This window comes from Heptranchias perlo, chromosome 8 (genome assembly GCF_035084215.1).
Source record: "Heptranchias perlo isolate sHepPer1 chromosome 8, sHepPer1.hap1, whole genome shotgun sequence".
Classification (NCBI taxonomy): domain Eukaryota; kingdom Metazoa; phylum Chordata; class Chondrichthyes; order Hexanchiformes; family Hexanchidae; genus Heptranchias; species Heptranchias perlo.
This window is the reverse complement of record NC_090332.1, coordinates 62,106,803-62,124,278: the sequence shown is the minus strand read 5'-3', so window position 1 is coordinate 62,124,278 and position 17,476 is coordinate 62,106,803. Positions and strand designations below refer to the sequence as shown.

Here is a 17,476-nt window from a genome sequence, read left to right as displayed (position 1 = left end):
CTCCCCTGCTCTTCAAATAATTCTGAGAGATCTTTCACATCCACCAGAGGGCAGACGGGGCCTCGGTTTAACGTCTCATCCGAAAGACAGCGCCTCCGATGGTGCAGCACTCCTCAGCCCTGCACTTGGGAGTGTCAGCCGAGATTTCGTGCTCAAGTCTCTGGAGTGGGACTTGAACCCACAACCTTCCAACTCAGAGGCGAGAGTGTTAACAACTGAGTCATGGAGGGAGATGGAGTCAGTGGTAAGGGGACTGAACAGGATGACTTTAGTCTTCCTGATATCCAAATGAAGGAAATTCTGTCTCATCCAAATCATCATCATATAGGCAGTCTGATAGCAACTGGTAGTTGTGAAGTGGAATGAAACTGTGGAGAGGTAGAGGTGGGTGTCATAACCATATATGCTCTGCCTTCAGACCGTGTCACCAAGGGTCAGTGCAGAAATGATGAAAAGGAGAGTGCTGAGGATAGAACCTGAGGATACACTAGAGGTGATCATGTTCTGGCAAGACAAGCCATTGCTGGAGATTTGGTGGCAGCATTAGGACAATTAGCTGTCAATAAGACATGTCCAAATTTTTAATGATGTCTTTGTGGGCTGCCTTGCTTCCCACCATGTGGGCTCGGGGACCATATATAAATTTAAATCAATGTTCCCATTAATTTGCCTGGATCTCTCACTGCTGGTACTTATAAACCTTGGCGTTCTGATTTAGGATTCATTCATCAATGAAGCAACAGTGCTAAGTAACAACAGCCAGTTCCAAACCTCCTAATCCACAAAATTAAAACAGGAAAAACCAGCGAGTAAGAAATACAAGGGCAAAGCAGACCAGGCTAGGCTTCATGGGCCGTATTGCCAGTGTTTTGCAGGCTGCATTCAGTAGATCATATTTCACAAACTCCATTTACATGCATTTTTAAAAAATAAGTTAGGTTTTTTTAAAAAAAGGAAAGATTTTGTTCATTTGGTCAAAGTAATCAAGCAGTTTAGTTTCCAGGCAACAAAGATATTTACCGGATCTGCCAAGAAGTCCAGGGAGGGAAGAAACACCGATCCAGCCAGAATTTCTTGAATCAACAGGGCTAGAGATCTAGATATGAAACAGAAAGGGAATCAGTCACCTGTAGCACATTCTGTATAAGATTTACATGCAGCAGATGGAACGTCTGTCTGAAAAATCATTAGGTCTCAAGTGCATGCACAATCCACCTGTAAACATTTTCATGATGTATAGAAATCTACATAAAACAGGTATATCTAGAGCATTAAGCTTCTAGTCTCTGCCCTCGTTAATTGGACTGCTTGTAAACATTGACTTGATCCAATACATTCCAGTAGATAGATTTAACTTCATTAATGAAAAGGCAACTAGAATTTAGTTTCAAATATCAGATTAAGTTAATAAACCATCGCATTCTCATGACAGCTGGCCCAAAGGTGCAATTATAATGAGATGCCTGACATAATGATCTGGATAAAATCCATTATTACACCACCCCACTCGCATTGCAATATATTTCAAACCATTCCAGCACCTTAATGGCTTTCTTACAACAACAATTTGCATTTATACAGCACCCTTAATGTAGAAAAGCATCCCAGTGCTTCAGAGGCATAATCAAAAAATGGATACCAAGCCAAGGAAGGAGATGGGGAAAGTGACCAAAAGCTTGGCAGAAGAGGTGGGCTTTAAGGAGAATATTGAAGGCGGTGGAGAGGTGAAGGGGGTTCAGGGAAGGAATTCCAGAGTGTGGGACTTAAGCAGCTGAAGGCATGGCCACCAATGGTGGGGTGAAGGGGGGGATGCACAAGAAGCCAGAATCAGGGGAATGGTGTTTGGGGGGGGGGGGGTTTATAGGACTGGAGGTTACAGTGAGGGATTTGAACACAAGGATGAGAATTTTAAATGTGAGATGTTGGGAGACTGGTAGTCAATCAGGCCTTTTCATCTCTTGGAAAACTCCTGAGGCAATGCCCAGAGCTCAGGGCAAATCTGGGTTTAAAAAAATCTGAGTGACAAAATTTTTCACCATTCAATTGGTATGGCCTATTGTTAATGGCAAGACATTTTTTTAAAATTAAATTATTACACTGCAAACAAGTGGCCAAAATATTAAGATATTAGCCGAGCACCAAAAATCATCACCTCAATTTAAGTGTTTAAAAAAAATTTAAAGAGAAAATTGCAGAATATTGAACCATTACAGAAACACAGGGTTGTCGCAATAGATAAAGCAGCCACTAGCAACAGGAGTCTTCAATTCTGTTAGTAGTGTCTTCTGGTAAGAAACTTGCCCATTAAGCATATGCAAAGTATGTAACTGAAAGTGAGATATAAGCACATTACCTGCATTCTGTGGCTTTTGGTGGTAGAATGTATGGGAACAGCAGCTCAGTTAACTTCCTGAGATACAGCAGTTCATCCCTGCGACTCCTCAGAGCCAGATGCAGATCCGGCCCATACTCTTCCAGTGCAGCTTGTTGTAAATATTCACTATTTTTTACTGAAACAGGAAGAAACGCCCAATATTACTCATCTAATCACACCTTTGGGCAATCCGTAATTCCAGTTCTGAAACTTTGTAAATGCAAGTTCTTCCTTTATTGTCGTTTGGATACAGAGAATGTGAAAGTATTCCAAAACTACACTCAGATGTGCAGTTATACAATTATTAAAACAACTATTCTATCTATCTGGATCACGCAGTTTGCGCTTGCACATCCTGGGCATTTATTATGATGGCGTCTGACCACACATACACTGGCTTGTTCTGTGTTGCAGTTAGCCTTACTAACCTTATTTCAAACCGATCCATGAGTCAGGTGGACTTCTCTATCGACCACCTGCCGAGTCCAGTTCCTGCCCCGGCAGGGATGCATCTGTTTCCACTGTCAGCTGTGGGGGAGCTTTTTGATGTGGATGTATTGGTGTGTATGCCCTCGTGACAATGTGAGGTCCATGGCCCGATTGATCATTACTGGTTAGGAAAGGGAGGTTTGGTGGGGTGGGGCAGGGAAAGGAACAAACCTGACTAGGTTCAGTTGAAGTATTGTAGTTGATACTTCTGGTAATTGACCATGGACCGTATGGAGTTTCTGCTGCGGGACCTCAGCCACGGGGCTCCAAATGAGAAGAACAACTTGTATTTATATAGCAACTTTCACGACCTCAGGACATCCCAAAGCGCTTTGCAGCCAATGAAGTACTTTTTGAAGTGTTATCACTGTTGTAATGTAGGAAATGTGGCAGGCAATTTGTGCACAGCAAGATCCCACGAACAGCAATAACCAGATAATCTGCTTTTTTAGTGATGTTGAAGGATAAATATTGGCCAGGACATTGGGAAGAACTCCCCTACTCTTCTTCGAAATAGTGCCCTGGGATCTTTTACGTCCACCTGAGAGCAGACTAAAATCTCATCAGAAAGACGGCACCTCCAACAGTGCAGCACTCTCAGTACTGCACTGGGAGTGTCAGCCTAGATTTTGTGCTCAAGTCTCTGGGGTGGGTCTTGAACCCACAACCTTCTGACTCTGAGGCGAGAGTGAGTCACAGCTGACACCTACTAAATGAGCTATTTGTGCAGAGAGAAAGATATATACAGAGGCATACATGAAAGAATGCACAAATCTTGAAACGTGTGGTCACTATGGAGAGGATACCTATGCTGCTAAGGAGAGGCCAAAGAGGACTATCTTGTACTAATAATTGCCCCTTTGAACCTGAGAAACTTACAATGGTATCCCTGTGTAGCAATATGGAATTGTATACCCCTAGGGTCTATGACAGCCAACAATCCTCCTGGGCACACTATCTGGACAATCTGTAGTATGATCATCTCCAATTCCTCCTTTTTTTAAGGTATTGGTTTAGAACCCGGAGGTTAAACATAGGGTGGAACTGCAAACGACAAAATACCTGGAGTAGAAACTGTTCTCCCCTGAATAGGAGCTGGTCAACCTCCCTGAATCAATAACTTGTCCAACCCCTCCGATTAGTTGTTTGCCTGTCACATTGACAACACTGTTATCATGATGGCAGTGCTGCAGGTGCTCCAATCTGATCACCCCACTGAATCCTGGAGGGGTGCTTGTGAAATGGAGGGGACAAACTTCTCCTATAGTCCCTAGGATCAATGTGCCTGTAGTCATGTTTCCCCATATAGTTGTGAAAACCTGCAGGGGGCCCTGGAGGGGAATCAATATCGTGAGGCCCAAAAAGGGCCAGATCCATAAAAGAATCCACAGGAGCCTTTGAGCATGGATATCACTAGAAAGCAAGGCAACATTTTAGGATATGACGCTTGGGAATTCCGGTTGTTGCCTCAAAAAGACTGTTGCTGAGCTGGGCTTTGCGTAGGCTGTCGGTGGAGTGAATGTGGCTCTGTTCATAGCGAAAACAAAAGCAAAACACTGAATGCTGGAAATCTAAAATAAAAACAGAAAATGCTGGAAACACTCAACTAACAGAGAGAAACAGAGTTAACCTTTTAAGTCGATGATCTTTCATCACTGATTGTTATGATGGTCTGATCAAAGGTCATCAACCTGAAACCTGAAACCGCAGTGTTTTGCTGCCTGATCTGATTAGTGTTCCCAGCATTTTCTATTTTTATTCCTCTTCATAGCTATCCCTGTTATAGCACACACGTACTGCTGGTTGTTCTTTAAACAACTCTAGTAGTTCTTTCACCTGCTCCTTAAAAATAACGTTCCCAGAGTGAAGTTATAGAGTCATAGAGTCATACAGCACGGATAGAGGCCCTTCGGCCCATCGTGTCCGCGCCGGCCATCAAGCCCTGTCTACTCTAATCCCATATTCCAGCATTTGGTCCGTAGCCTTGTATGCTATGGCATTTCAAGTGCTCATCCAAATGCTTCTTGAATGTTGTGAGGGTTCCTGCCTCCACAACCCTTTCAGGCAGTGAGTTCCAGACTCCAACCACCCTCTGGGTGAAAAAGTTCTTTCTCAAATCCCCTCTAAACCTCCCGCCTTTTACCTTGAATCTATGTCCCCTTGTTATAGAACCCTCAACGAAGGGAAAAAGCTCCTTAGTATCCATCCTATCTGTGCCCCTCATAATTTTGTACACCTCAATCATGTCCCCCCTCAGCCTCCTCTGCTCCAAGGAAAACAAACCCAATCTTCCCAGTCTCTCTTCATAGCTGAAGCGCTCCAGCCCTGGTAACATCCTGGTGAATCTCCTCTGCACCCTCTCCAAAGCGATCACATCCTTCCTGTAGTGTGGCGACCAGAACTGCACACAGTACTCCAGCTGTGGCCTAACCAGTGTTTTATACAGCTCCATCATAACCTCCTTGCTCTTATATTCTATGCCTCGGCTAATAAAGGCAAGTATCCCATATGCCTTCTTTACCACCTTATCTACCTGTTCCGCCGCCTTCAGGGATCTGTGAACTTGCACACCAAGATCCCTCTGACCCTCTGTCTTGCCTAGGGTCCTCCCATTCATTGTGTATTCCCTTGCCTTGTTAGGCCCTCCAAAGTGCATCACCTCGCACTTTTCCGGGTTAAATTCCATTTGCCACTGTTCCGCCCATCTGACCAACCCATCTATATCGTCCTGCAGACTGAGGCTATCCTCCTCGCTATTTACCACCCTACCAATTTTTGTATCATCAGCGAACTTACTGATCATACCTTTTACATTCATATCCAAGTCATTAATGTAGACCACAAACAGCAAGGGACCCAGCACCGATCCCTGTGGTACCCCACCGGCCACAGGCTTCCAGTCACAAAAACAACCTTCGACCATCACCCTCTGCCTTCTGCCACTAAGCCAGTTTTGTATCCAAAGTGCCAAGGCACCCTGGATTCCATGGGCTCGTACCTTCTTGACCAGTCTCCTGTGCGGGACTTTATCGAAGGCCTTACTGAAATCCATGTATACCACATCCACTGCGTTACCCTCATCCACACGCCTAGTCACCCCCTCAAAAAATTCAATCAAATTAGTCAGACATGATCTTCCCTTGACAAAGCCATGTTGACTATCCCTGATTAATCCTTGCTTCTCCAAGTGGAGACTAATTTTGTCCTTCAGAATTTTTTCCAATAATTTTCCTACCACTGATGTTAGGCTCACTGGCCTGTAGTTCCCCGGTTTTTCCCTACTCCCCTTCTTGAATAATGGTATTACATTAGCGGTTCTCCAGTCCTCTGGCACATCCCCTGTGGCCAGAGAGGTTCTGAATATATGTGTCAGAACCCCCGCAATCTCCTCCTTTGCCTCACACAGTAGCCTGGGATACATTTCGTCCGGGCCTGGGGATTTATCCATTTTTAGGCCTGCTAAAACCGCCAATACCTCCTCCCGCTCGATGTTAATATGTTCGAGTATATCACAGTCCCCCTGCCGTATTTCTTAGGATTTTCCTTTATTTTGCTCGCCAGTGTTATTTCATGGCCCCTCCTTGATCTCCTAATTTCTTTTTTAAGTATCCCCCTGCACTTTTTGTACTCCTCGAGGGCTTCCTCCGTCTTTAGCCTTTTGTATCTGCCAAAAGCCCTCCTTTTTTTCCTAATCCATTCTCGTATATCCCCTGACATCCAAGGTTCCCTGGAGTTCTTGGAACCACCCTTGACCTTTACGGGAACATGTTGCCATTGTATGGTCTCAATCTCCCTTCTGAAAGACTCCCATTGCTCCGATGCGGATTTTCCTACAAGCAGCTGATCCCAGTCCATTTTGGCCAGATCCTGCCTTATCCTATTAAAATCGGCCTTCCCCCAGTTTAGAACCTTTATTTCCGGCCCCTCCCTATCCTTTTCCATGACCACCTTAAATCTCACCGAATTATGGTCACTGTCACCAAAGTGCTCACCTACTAGCACTTCTTCCACTTGGCCGGCCACATTCCCTAGAATTAGGTCCAGTACCGCCCCCTCTCTTGTAGGACTTTCTACATGCTGGCTCAAAAAGCTCTCCTGGATGCACGTTAAGAATTTTGTACCCTCTAAGCCTTTTACACTCTGAGTATCCCAGTTAATATTGGGGAAGTTGAAATCCCCCACTATTATTACCCAGTTGTAATAACTGCTGCTGTAGCTCCTATGGAAGTAAAGTTAAACTCAGCTGTGCTAGTCCAAAGTGCATGGATCTCCCTGGTGAGTCCTGGACATGGACCAATATTTCCTGCTTTGGCACAGCAGTCAGCATTTGGTCTTCGATGACTGGAGCATTTTCAGAAGTCAATCAGGCTTGGAGCTGTGTAGTGTTCCAGTCAACAAACCCTGTCCAATGAGCTTGGTGGTATACCATCCTAACCTGAATACAGCAAGTTTGATGGCAGGATTTTTAAAAAATCTGTATTTTTGATCATTCTATAGAGTTACTCCTCCCCACATTTCTTTCTATGACCCTAAATTTGAAAGTTAAGTGTTTATTTTTTTGGGCTGCAGCAAGTCCAAATCATACATTACCTTTGGTGGCAGAAAGTATGACTGTTCATCCACTAAGTTCATAACAGTGTATTCATCCTGAATTCTGCACACTCGAGGCAACCCAGCATAACCAAAACCTCACCCATCAGGGTTTGATACAATTAATTTGGTGGTAGTACGATATAAATTGCCTGAGAATTCCCCTCTGCAGTCAGACAGTTTGTTGCAATCATGCAAGGACGTGCAGCTAGCGATGCGTGTACAAACAAGATACCAGAGAAAGCTAGCTGGCAGTGAAAGTGCTTCACCAAGATCTGGCAATTTGGGGCCTTCCTGAAATCTGACTGTTTCTGGATTTAATAAAGAGAAATGGTATAAATGTGTTATTCTGTACCAACTTGTTCCTCATCCCAGGTTTTCACTGGATTCCTTCTAGCGACATCCCTTTGGACCCCGGTTGCAAAGGTCATGGCCAACATGTGCAAATTATCACCATCTAATCCCTAGAATAGACTCTGCGGGTCCACCTGAGACAGAGTAGAACCCCCTACTTAATACCTTGGTCACAGACTTTACAGTTGTACATCAGATTCTCTCACGGGTTAGAAAATCCACCAACACACAGAGACAAAGCCAGATCCTCCTGACCAAAAGCAAATGATAGGCCTCACCCGGCTGCTGAATTTTCCACAAGTGTCTCAAGGGCATTTTGTTTCTACCATTTTTACACAAATTTCAAAGAAAGATACCCCTACTACCAGAGCTACCTTTCAATGCAGCAGATATTTTCACTGGTTTCATGGGGGCTACAAGTAAATCCATGAAGCCAGTGAGTTCAGAATATTTCTCTCAATCTGTAAGATTTCTGTATATGTTGACTTACTATCACATTATTTCTGTTGCCGTACACTAATAAAAATTAGTAAGAGTTCAGTTTGAGCAGCTATCACTCTTTTGAAAATTGATGCAAGGGGGTCCCGAGGAGTATGCCAATATTTGCAGGAGAACTCCACCCCTTCCAAAATGTTTGAAACCACAATACCATACGGGAATAATATAATGAAAAACTAAACAAGGCACAGACAGATCAAGGACCGGCTGGTTCAGCAACACTGAACTGGACTCAACTGACACAAGCTTCCCAAAGTCTGGTACGGTTTCATAATTCTATTTAAATTATGTAATTCTCTGTGGTGGTTAGGTAGGTTTTATAAATTATAAAAGCAAGTCAAACCATGGACTAAATGTTGCTTCGTAGTATGGTATCAATGCAGCATGGTCCAAAATCATGCTTTTGTATTATAGGTATAAACTCCCTCACCATTATCAATTAGTAAATGTATGCAGCTTCCTGACTATGTGCTGCTGGTTCAATAATACTGCCACTTGAACTTCACCAATGAGGACAACATAATAGACAATGAACCTGATCAGTACGTTTCCGCACCAGTCAATCACAGGAATACTGCAATAATTGATAATAAGTTATAAGATTTCGGCCTTGAAACCAGCTCAAAGAGCTTAACTATTTGTAAACTTACAATGGTCAACATTACAGAGAAAAATGCACTATTAACACTGAAGATCAGCAAACTAACAGACTTAAATTTGAAATGTATTTTATATGTACACAAATATTTACGCTGTCTAAGGACATTTTCTACACAGCTTTCAAAGTGATTTCTAAATATTTCACTTCTCTGACTTGCTACTGTGGAGTACTGGACCTTTAAAACCATGAAATGGGAGAACCAGGTGATGTGGTGGGTCAGACTGGCTGTTCGTCTGTTGGACTTTGGGTTCAATTTTAGCCTATTCTGTTGGAATAAAGGTCTGCTCTCCCTGCCCAGTCGTACACTAAGAGAGTTATGGCTGATTTGAATTCAGTCCCACAGCACAAAATTGTCCCTAACTCAGCGTTAAACTGGCAATCTCAGTTAGAAATGCCGCAGGATGACTGGCATAGGAAATGGTGCAGTAAGAGGTTCTGAAGTTGGGGCTGAGCAGAGCGAGCTCTAACTATGCTATACCTCACCTGGTGCTTGATACTGACAATGGATGCCTGAGATGGAAAGTACTCCATTCTTCAGCAAAAACATCCTTCACCTCAAGGTGCACACAAACAAATAAGTAATAAAGCTATATCCATACAATGTACTTATAGGCCCATCACATGACAGATATGGACGAGCAGGATTATCTCTGCAATTATATCCCAAGATTACAACCATTCACTCCTCAGGAATTAAATCATGGTGTGCAAAGCATCACAGATATACTGCATTTGTCCACCTATTACAACTAAAAGTAGTTAACAGTTAAGGGGCATAAACTGATTAAACACCAACAGTAAAAAGTAACAGCTAACAACAACAACTTGCATTTATATAGCTCCTTGGTAAAATGTCCCAAGGCGCTTCACAGGAGCATTATCAAACAAAATTTGACACCAAGCCACATAAGGCGATATTAGGACGGGTGACCAAAAGCTTGATCAAAGAGGTAGGTTTTAAGGAGTGTCTTAAAGGAGGAGAGGTAGAGATGCAGAGAGGCAGAGGGAGGGAATTCCAGAGCTTAGGGCCTAGGCAGCTGAAGGCACAGCAGCCAATGGTGAAGCGATTAAAACCGGGGATGCGCAAGAGTGCAGAGATCTCAGAGGGTTGTAGGGCTGGAGGAGGTTACAGAGATAGGGAGGGGCATAACAACTATTTTATTCATGTGGTACATCTTTTATATTTGCATTCTGGGGCATAAATGCTCCTCTGCTCATCTTAGGGCAGTACACTGATTTACAAACCCTGTATTTTTCTTGCAGAGAAGAATTTTTCGGATATAGATGCACTTTTAATACCTTTTTGCCTTGCTTTTGATATGACTTCAATATGCTTCATTGCCGCTTTTAACAATTTCCGGTTTACAAGGACTGGAATATCAACCTAATAAAAAAGAACAGAAACACAACTGAAAAAGAACAAATTAAATACTTTAACTATTGGGTTTACAAAACTGCAATATTATTATACAACTTATAAAGTTCATTTTCTAGTCAGGACTTTGCTGGAAAAAAAAATACAGATAGACTTCTCACAACTGCTTGGGAGACTTTGTATTCTCGGGTTGAAAAAAGGAAAATTTTTCCGAACTGGTCATGTTTTAACCTAATAATCTTGATTCTATGATTTCTATGACAAGATGATTCCCATAATCTTGGATCATAGAAATTTACTGCGAAGGAGGCCATTCGGCCCATCGTGTGTGCCGGCCGAAAAAGAACCATCCAGCCTAATCCCACTTTCTAGCTCTTGGTCCGTAGCCTTGTAGGTTGCAGCACTTCAAGTGCATATCCAAGTACTTTTTAAAATGTGTTAAGGGTTTTTGCCTCTACCACCCTTTCAGGCAGATGTGTTCTCAAACTAGGAGGCATGGAATAAACAAGTGCAGGCCTGAGTGTCTGACCTGGTAGAGTGAAGATTCAGAGCCCAGACCCACATGTAGTGCAAGAAAGCTTGAAACAGGCTCAAAGAACTGAGTAGCATTAAGTGGCACCGTTTCTAATACCTGTTTAAAATGTTAACGCCTTTTATTCCTCTAGCTTCCATGCCTCGTTTTTCATTGCTGTTGCTTTTTTAAAAAAAAAATATTGTTGCTTAAAACCCTCAGCTTTGCTGCACCTCTCCCAACCTTCAAAACTCCTTAAAACCTTCTTTTTGACCACACATTGGGTCACCCCTCCTCACTCACCCAATCCCCTCCCTCCTTTTGCTTGAGTCAGACCCCAAACTGTGACATGCCTTGGGGTGTTTTGCTATGCTTATGGTGCTCTATAACTGTAAACAATTATTCTTCTTTCTTCCAAATATAATTATGACTTGATGGCTCACAATTCATCCTGAACATAGAAAATGCCAGTGAACACTTACCAGAAATCCACCCCTCCCTTCCAGTCAAAGATACTGAAACATGTGCAACTACACAGATGCATGTTGAAAATCAGCTAGATAAGAATGACTAATGAGGGGCTCCATAAATTGGCGAAAGGGGAGTGTTGGGGCAGAGCAATATGAGAAAGATGACCATGTTAAGATCGCATTAAAGCAGAGAGGGGGTTGTAGATAGTTAGCACTAATGCGAGAAGGGGGCATGCAGCTACAAGCAGAGAAAGCATTAAAGCAGAGGGGGATCTGTAGGTACAGTGAAAGAGCATCAATGCAGAAATGGGGTCTGTAGGTACAGTCAGAGAGCATTAATGTGCAGCCAGGGATCTGCAGGTACAGTGAGAGCATTAATGCAGACAGGGGTCTGCAGGTACAGCGAGAGCATTAATGCAGCGACAGGGGTCAGCAGGTACAGTCAGAGAGTATTAATGTGGAGACAAGCGTCTGCAGGTACAGTGACAGCATTAAGGCAAAGACGGGGGTCTGCAGGTACAGTGAGAGCATTGAGAGAGACAGTGGTCTGCAGGTACAGTGAGAGCATTAATAGAGAGACATGGGGTCTGCAGGTAAAGTGAGAGAGCATTAATATAGAGACTGGAATCTGCAGGTACAGTGAGAGAGAGCATTAATGCAGAGACAGGTGTCTGCAGATACAGAGAGCGCATTAATGCAGAGACAGGGGTCTGCAGAGAGGGCATTAATGCAGAGACTGGGATCTGCAGGTACAGTGAGAGAGAGCATTAACGCAGAGACAGGTGTCTGCAGGTACAGAGCGCGCATTGACAGGGGATTAATGCAAAGACAAGGGCCTGCAGGTACAGTTTGAGAAAGGATTAACGCAGAAACGGGGTCTGCAGAGAGGGCATTAATGCAGAGACAGGAGTCTGCGGGTAGTGAGAGCGCATTAAGAGAGATAGGAGCATTAATACAGTACAGTGAGAGCATTAATGCAGAGGCAGGGGCCTGCAGGTACAGTGAGAGCATTAACACAGAGGCAGGGGCCTGCAGGTACAGTGAGAGCATTAACGCAGATGCAGGGGCCTGCAGGTACAGTGAGAGCATTAACGCAGATGCAGGGGCCTGCAGGTACAGTGAGAGCATTAACGCAGAGGCAGGGGCCTGCAGGTACAGTGAGAGCATTAATGCAGAGGCAGGGGTCTGCAGGCACAGGCAGAGAGTGCATTAATAAATACCGAGATAGGAGTCTGCAGATTCGAGAAGAGAGGATTAATGCAGAGACAGGGTCTACAGATATTCTGTCAGGTTCTGTGTACACTGAGCTGGCTCAGTGCGTTTTGCAGGCCAGAGGAGGAAGTCATCGTTCCAATGGCAGATAACAAGACCAATGAAAAAATAAATATTTGCTGACACCAGCTGTATGAAGATCGGGCCATTTGTGAGTGCTGCTTGCAATCAGCAGCACTTTACTGAGGTGAAACGATTTTCAGTGCTCTACCCAAGTCATATCTGCCACTAACGCCCACAGTGGACTTGTTTAGCGCAACAAAATTTGGTGTGTCAGAAGTCTGCTCATTGAGTGCTCCTGACTGGCCGCTTAGCGTTATACAGAATAGCAAGTTCAAGCCGACCTAGCGGGAGCAACCAATCGTCTAAAGGTTATTTCGAAGGTTCAACCTCAATTCACCCACAATCAAAGATTTGTCAACAGTTTGCAGACCAGCTATTTGATTATTTCCTCAGGTCCTCTACAAGGTTCCCTCTAATTTGTTTCAGTCACGTGGGGAATGAATTTGGGTTTGTGCACCGGTGTGTGTGCGCCACCGTAAAAAAAAAATCACAGCTTTAAGCAGAACATCTTTTTAGAAAACATTATTCAGGGTAAATAAACAGAACAAATGTACAAAATAATGGATAATTGTAACAATTTAATGTTATAATGGCTGATAAATTTATATAGTTATGAAATGAGTATCTTAAGTTATACTAGGATTGAGCAGACCAGTCTCATATTTTATTAAAAATTATCTGATGGGAACGATTCCAATCAGCTTTTTATTGAATCGCTTAATGACTCTGATTCAAACAGAAATAAATGGTGTGCAATCAGAATTTTTAAATTGAGTCAGAAATACAAAACAGCTGTCAAGTCCGTGTGAATTTGGGAATATGGAACAGTTTAATTAAAGCTCTTCCCTCCACCCCCCCCCCCTCCTTTGACTACTCAGCAGAGTTTAACAATTATTGCATTCCAATTGTACATCTTGTTGGTCTCATTAGTTTTGTCTGCCTCATGTATGGGCACCGTCTCTGATTGATTGGGTGGAGATGCCCGGTCTCTGATTGATTGGGTGGAGATGCCCGGTCTCTGATTGATTGGGTGGAGATGCCCGGTCTCTGATTGATTGGGTGGAGATGCCCGGTCTCTGATTGATTGGGTGGAGATGCCCGGTCTCTGATTGATTGGGTGGAGATGCCCGGTCTCTGATTGATTGGGTGGAGATGCCCGGTCTCTGATTGATTGGGTGGAGATGCCCGGTCTCTGATTGATTGGGTGGAGATGCCCGGTCTCTGATTGATTGGGTGGAGATGCCCGGTCTCTGATTGATTGGGTGGAGATGCCCGGTCTCTGATTGATTGGGTGGAGATGCCCGGTCTCTGATTGATTGGGTGGAGATGCCCGGTCTCTGATTGATTGGGTGGAGATGCCCGGTCTCTGATTGATTGGGTGGATTGGCCATTGACAAAGGCATCAGTTTCATTTTACTTCCTGATCTGGTTTACATGCAGTCAATCAGCTGCTCGCTGACCGCATTTCTTAGCAACATGGTGAACAATGCGGCGACTGGGACTGGAGCCGCAGGATTGGACAGTCAGACTTCCAGGCACTCCCTAGAACCAGAGCAGCCTGGCTGGGGCTGGAGCAGTGAGGACCAGGGAGGTAGATTTGGAGAAGAGCATGGGTCCGGGCACTGGTCAGTGTGAGAGGGGGGACTGGTCAGTGTGAGAGGGACCGAAAGCACTGGTTTGGTGCGCGGACGGAATACTTAAGTGCTCAGGTCACAACAGACTTGCGCAGCTTAGAGGGAACAGTGGTCCTCTTCCCCATTTCCAGAAAGGATTGCAATCTGGATTCTTACCATGTACAGTGACATTTATGGAATAAACCTTTAGGAGCGAAGTGTTGATTGATATTTTTTTTTAAAATTCGTTCACGGGATGTGGGCGTCGCTGGCAAGGCCGGCATTTATTGCCCATCCCTAATTGCCCTCGAGAAGGTGGTGGTGAGCCGCCTTCTTGAACCGCTGCAGTCCGTGTGGTGACGGTTCTCCCACAGTGCTGTTAGGAAGGGAGTTCCAGGATTTTGACCCAGCGACAATGAAAGAACGGCGATATATTTCCGAGTCGGGATGGTGTGTGACTTGGAGGGGAACGTGCAGGTGGTGTTGTTCCCATGCGCCTGCTGCCCTTGTCCTTCTAGGTGGTAGAGGTCGCGGGTTTGGGAGGTGCTGTCGAAGAAGCTGGCCCATGGGGAGAACATGAGAAAAGGGGGAAGAGGAAATGTAAGGCACGTTCGGTCACTATGTGACAACTGACTTTTCCCCCCTCCCTTCCCTAGAGGTACTGAGGCTCTTGCTGCCCCAACTGAGGTCAGTGCAGACCAGGAATTTACTCAATTACAATTGAGACACAATTGTAGGCATGGCTGCCATAGAAGTTCTGCCTCAGCTATGCAGGCTGACTGAAACACTGAAAATAATCAGTTTACTCTGGCTAATTCTGGCAGGTTGGAAAACAGGTTTTAGATCTTACAACAGTTTAGAGATTACATGCAGTCACAACTAACATCTTCATTGGTTTAAAATGCTACATTAAAACACATCCCCAGATATGTGATCCAGGTTCAGCATTTTACTTTGGCATTTGATTCCATAAAGCTACCAAGTATACTGTTGGGCAGCAGTGTTAACAGAAAAATAAATCCCATGTATTCTACAGCCACTCTTAACATCGCACCCACCATCGTTGCTGGTCCTTCAGGCTAAAATAAGTTTTTTTTTTAAATACAGTTTTGGTAAATGTAAAATTGGGCAAAGTGCAGTTTATTTTTTATTTCAGTATGATACTTCTGGACAGGACAGCAGGGGTAGGTAATTCAGGAACCAGCCGGGTTTCAAGTCCAATTGTCCATTTACGTAGACAGACAGGAAATGTAAGGCACGTTCGGTCACTATGTGACAACTGGATTTAGAAGATTTAAAATGTGCAAAGAGGTGGCAATAAAATCACCACCTGCTGTGTTTAGCCTATATACATTTGAGCACTAAGTCACATTTTCTGATGTGACACTATAATTGACCCCAGAGTCATCTAGAATTTGCAGAGTTCTCAGTGCTGATAGTAATTTTGAAGTTTTATGAATTGGAGATGAATTTTGACTCCTTTTGTCACTATAAACATTACCTAAACATTTTCCTTGCCTCTCCCTTATTTCTCATTTCTATTATGGTCATTGTGCCCCCAAGAGATCCTTTGTTATACCTTCCTGAGTTCCATAAACACTATCCTACACGCATATATACCATGGTGAAATCAGGACTCAAGGCACTCTCCTCTTCCAGCTGTGGCTCAGTGATAGCATTTTCACAGCTGAGTCAGAAGATTGTGGATTCAAGTCCCACTCCAGGGAATTGAGCACAAAATCTAGCCTGACACTTCAGTGCAGTACTGAGGGAGTGCTGCGCTGTCGGAGGTGCCGTCTTTTGAATGAGACGTTAAACCCTCTCAGGCGGACATAAAAATCCCATGGCACTATTTCTAAGAACAGCAGGGGAGTTCTCCCTTCAACCAACATCACTAGAACAGATTATCTGGTCATTGCTGTTAGTGGGACCTAGCTGTGTGAAAAATTGGCTGCCACATTTCCAATATTACAATCATGACTACACTTCAAAAGTACTTAATTGGCTATAAAGTGCTTTGGGACATCCTGAAGTCATGAAATGCGCTATATAAATGCAAGTTCTCCCTCTCTCTCTAACCATTCTTTCCCAGTACCGCAAAGCCACGGAACTCTTCCTTCCTCAAGCAATGGGCTTTTAAAGCCTATGCTTAGCGTCAACTAATCACTACTTCCTAATTCACCTAATCTTCTCTCCTACTCTTTCAACCTTGGTGCTGTCCTGCACTATGGGCCTCGGCCCTTCTCAGATTTCTCAGTTAATAAAATCATCTCCAGAGTTATGAATTTTGTTTCTTACCTTCTGAGCTCTACGGACTAAAACTGCCGCAAAGAAGTGCAGAGTTACTCTGAGTTCATCAATAAAGGCTTCGTCGTCAGTCAAGTCCCTGCAAAATCAGGAAAAGGGTTCCTTTATCACAAACGTTCAAATGCGTTGAAAGGTTTAAGCTAAGCACTGGATACATAGATGTTCAGACAAACATTACATTAAGTTTAGTGAATACATTGGTAGGAAAGGAGCTGCAGGTCTAAGCGGGAGTCATACTTCTTTCATATATAACGCAAGTGCATAAAAATGGGACAGATTTTTGATAAATCAGAGGGCTTCACTGTAATTTTTGACAAAAAAATTGATGATGTATTCTGACCCATTAAACCAACTGTACAGTGCAGAGCAGCAAACCTCCACAAAGACTAACATGACTCACTCGTGCAAAGACGAACAAACATCTGCACTTTTGTTTCCTCTATAGGGCAAATTTGCTATTCTTGGCTCGCTCATTTGGACAAGAGATAGAAAAGTGGCAGTGAAAGGGCAGAGAATCAATTTCCTGCGTCAAGTGCACATAGTGCCTGGCAGACCAAGCAAAGAACTTTTAAATTCCTAAATGTTACAAAGGGAGGTACCTTCACAGTGTCACTGATGTCTTTCAACTGCTGGTTGGAGGCAATGTGGGAGTTGACATTTAATGTAGATGGCAAACAAAGACAGGGTGGGAGATAGCAAGAATAGTAGATTGTGCTCAGCCCATTGTCTCCATTCATGTCACCAGAGTGGAATGTCATGTCATGCATGGACATCTATATACATGAAACAAATTGAGCGTCTTAAGTGTTGCCTTTGAGCAAACTGTTTTTCATATACCACAGGCCAGTGATCAAGGCACAAGTCAACATTGGTTTCGCTCATATTCCCAATGCAAGTTT

General features: G+C 43.8%; 1 protein-coding gene across 8 annotated transcripts in view; it reads right to left on the bottom strand.

The window, feature by feature from the left end:
- Positions 1-17,476, bottom strand: part of snx14 (sorting nexin 14) — a 131,220-nt gene that overhangs the window by 86,824 nt on the left and 26,920 nt on the right. For all 8 annotated transcript variants that reach the window (XR_010963692.1, XM_067989184.1, XM_067989179.1 and 5 more), the window contains exons 6-9: positions 16,569-16,656; positions 10,266-10,350; positions 2,354-2,510; positions 1,021-1,096 (exon numbers count right to left, since the gene is read on the bottom strand). Coding sequence is in view for 7 of the 8 variants with exons in the window: in XM_067989184.1 (XP_067845285.1) it covers positions 1,021-1,096; positions 2,354-2,510; positions 10,266-10,350; positions 16,569-16,656 (406 nt within the window). In the remaining variant the exon portion in view is untranslated. The remainder of the gene's footprint in view (positions 1-1,020; positions 1,097-2,353; positions 2,511-10,265; positions 10,351-16,568; positions 16,657-17,476) is intronic.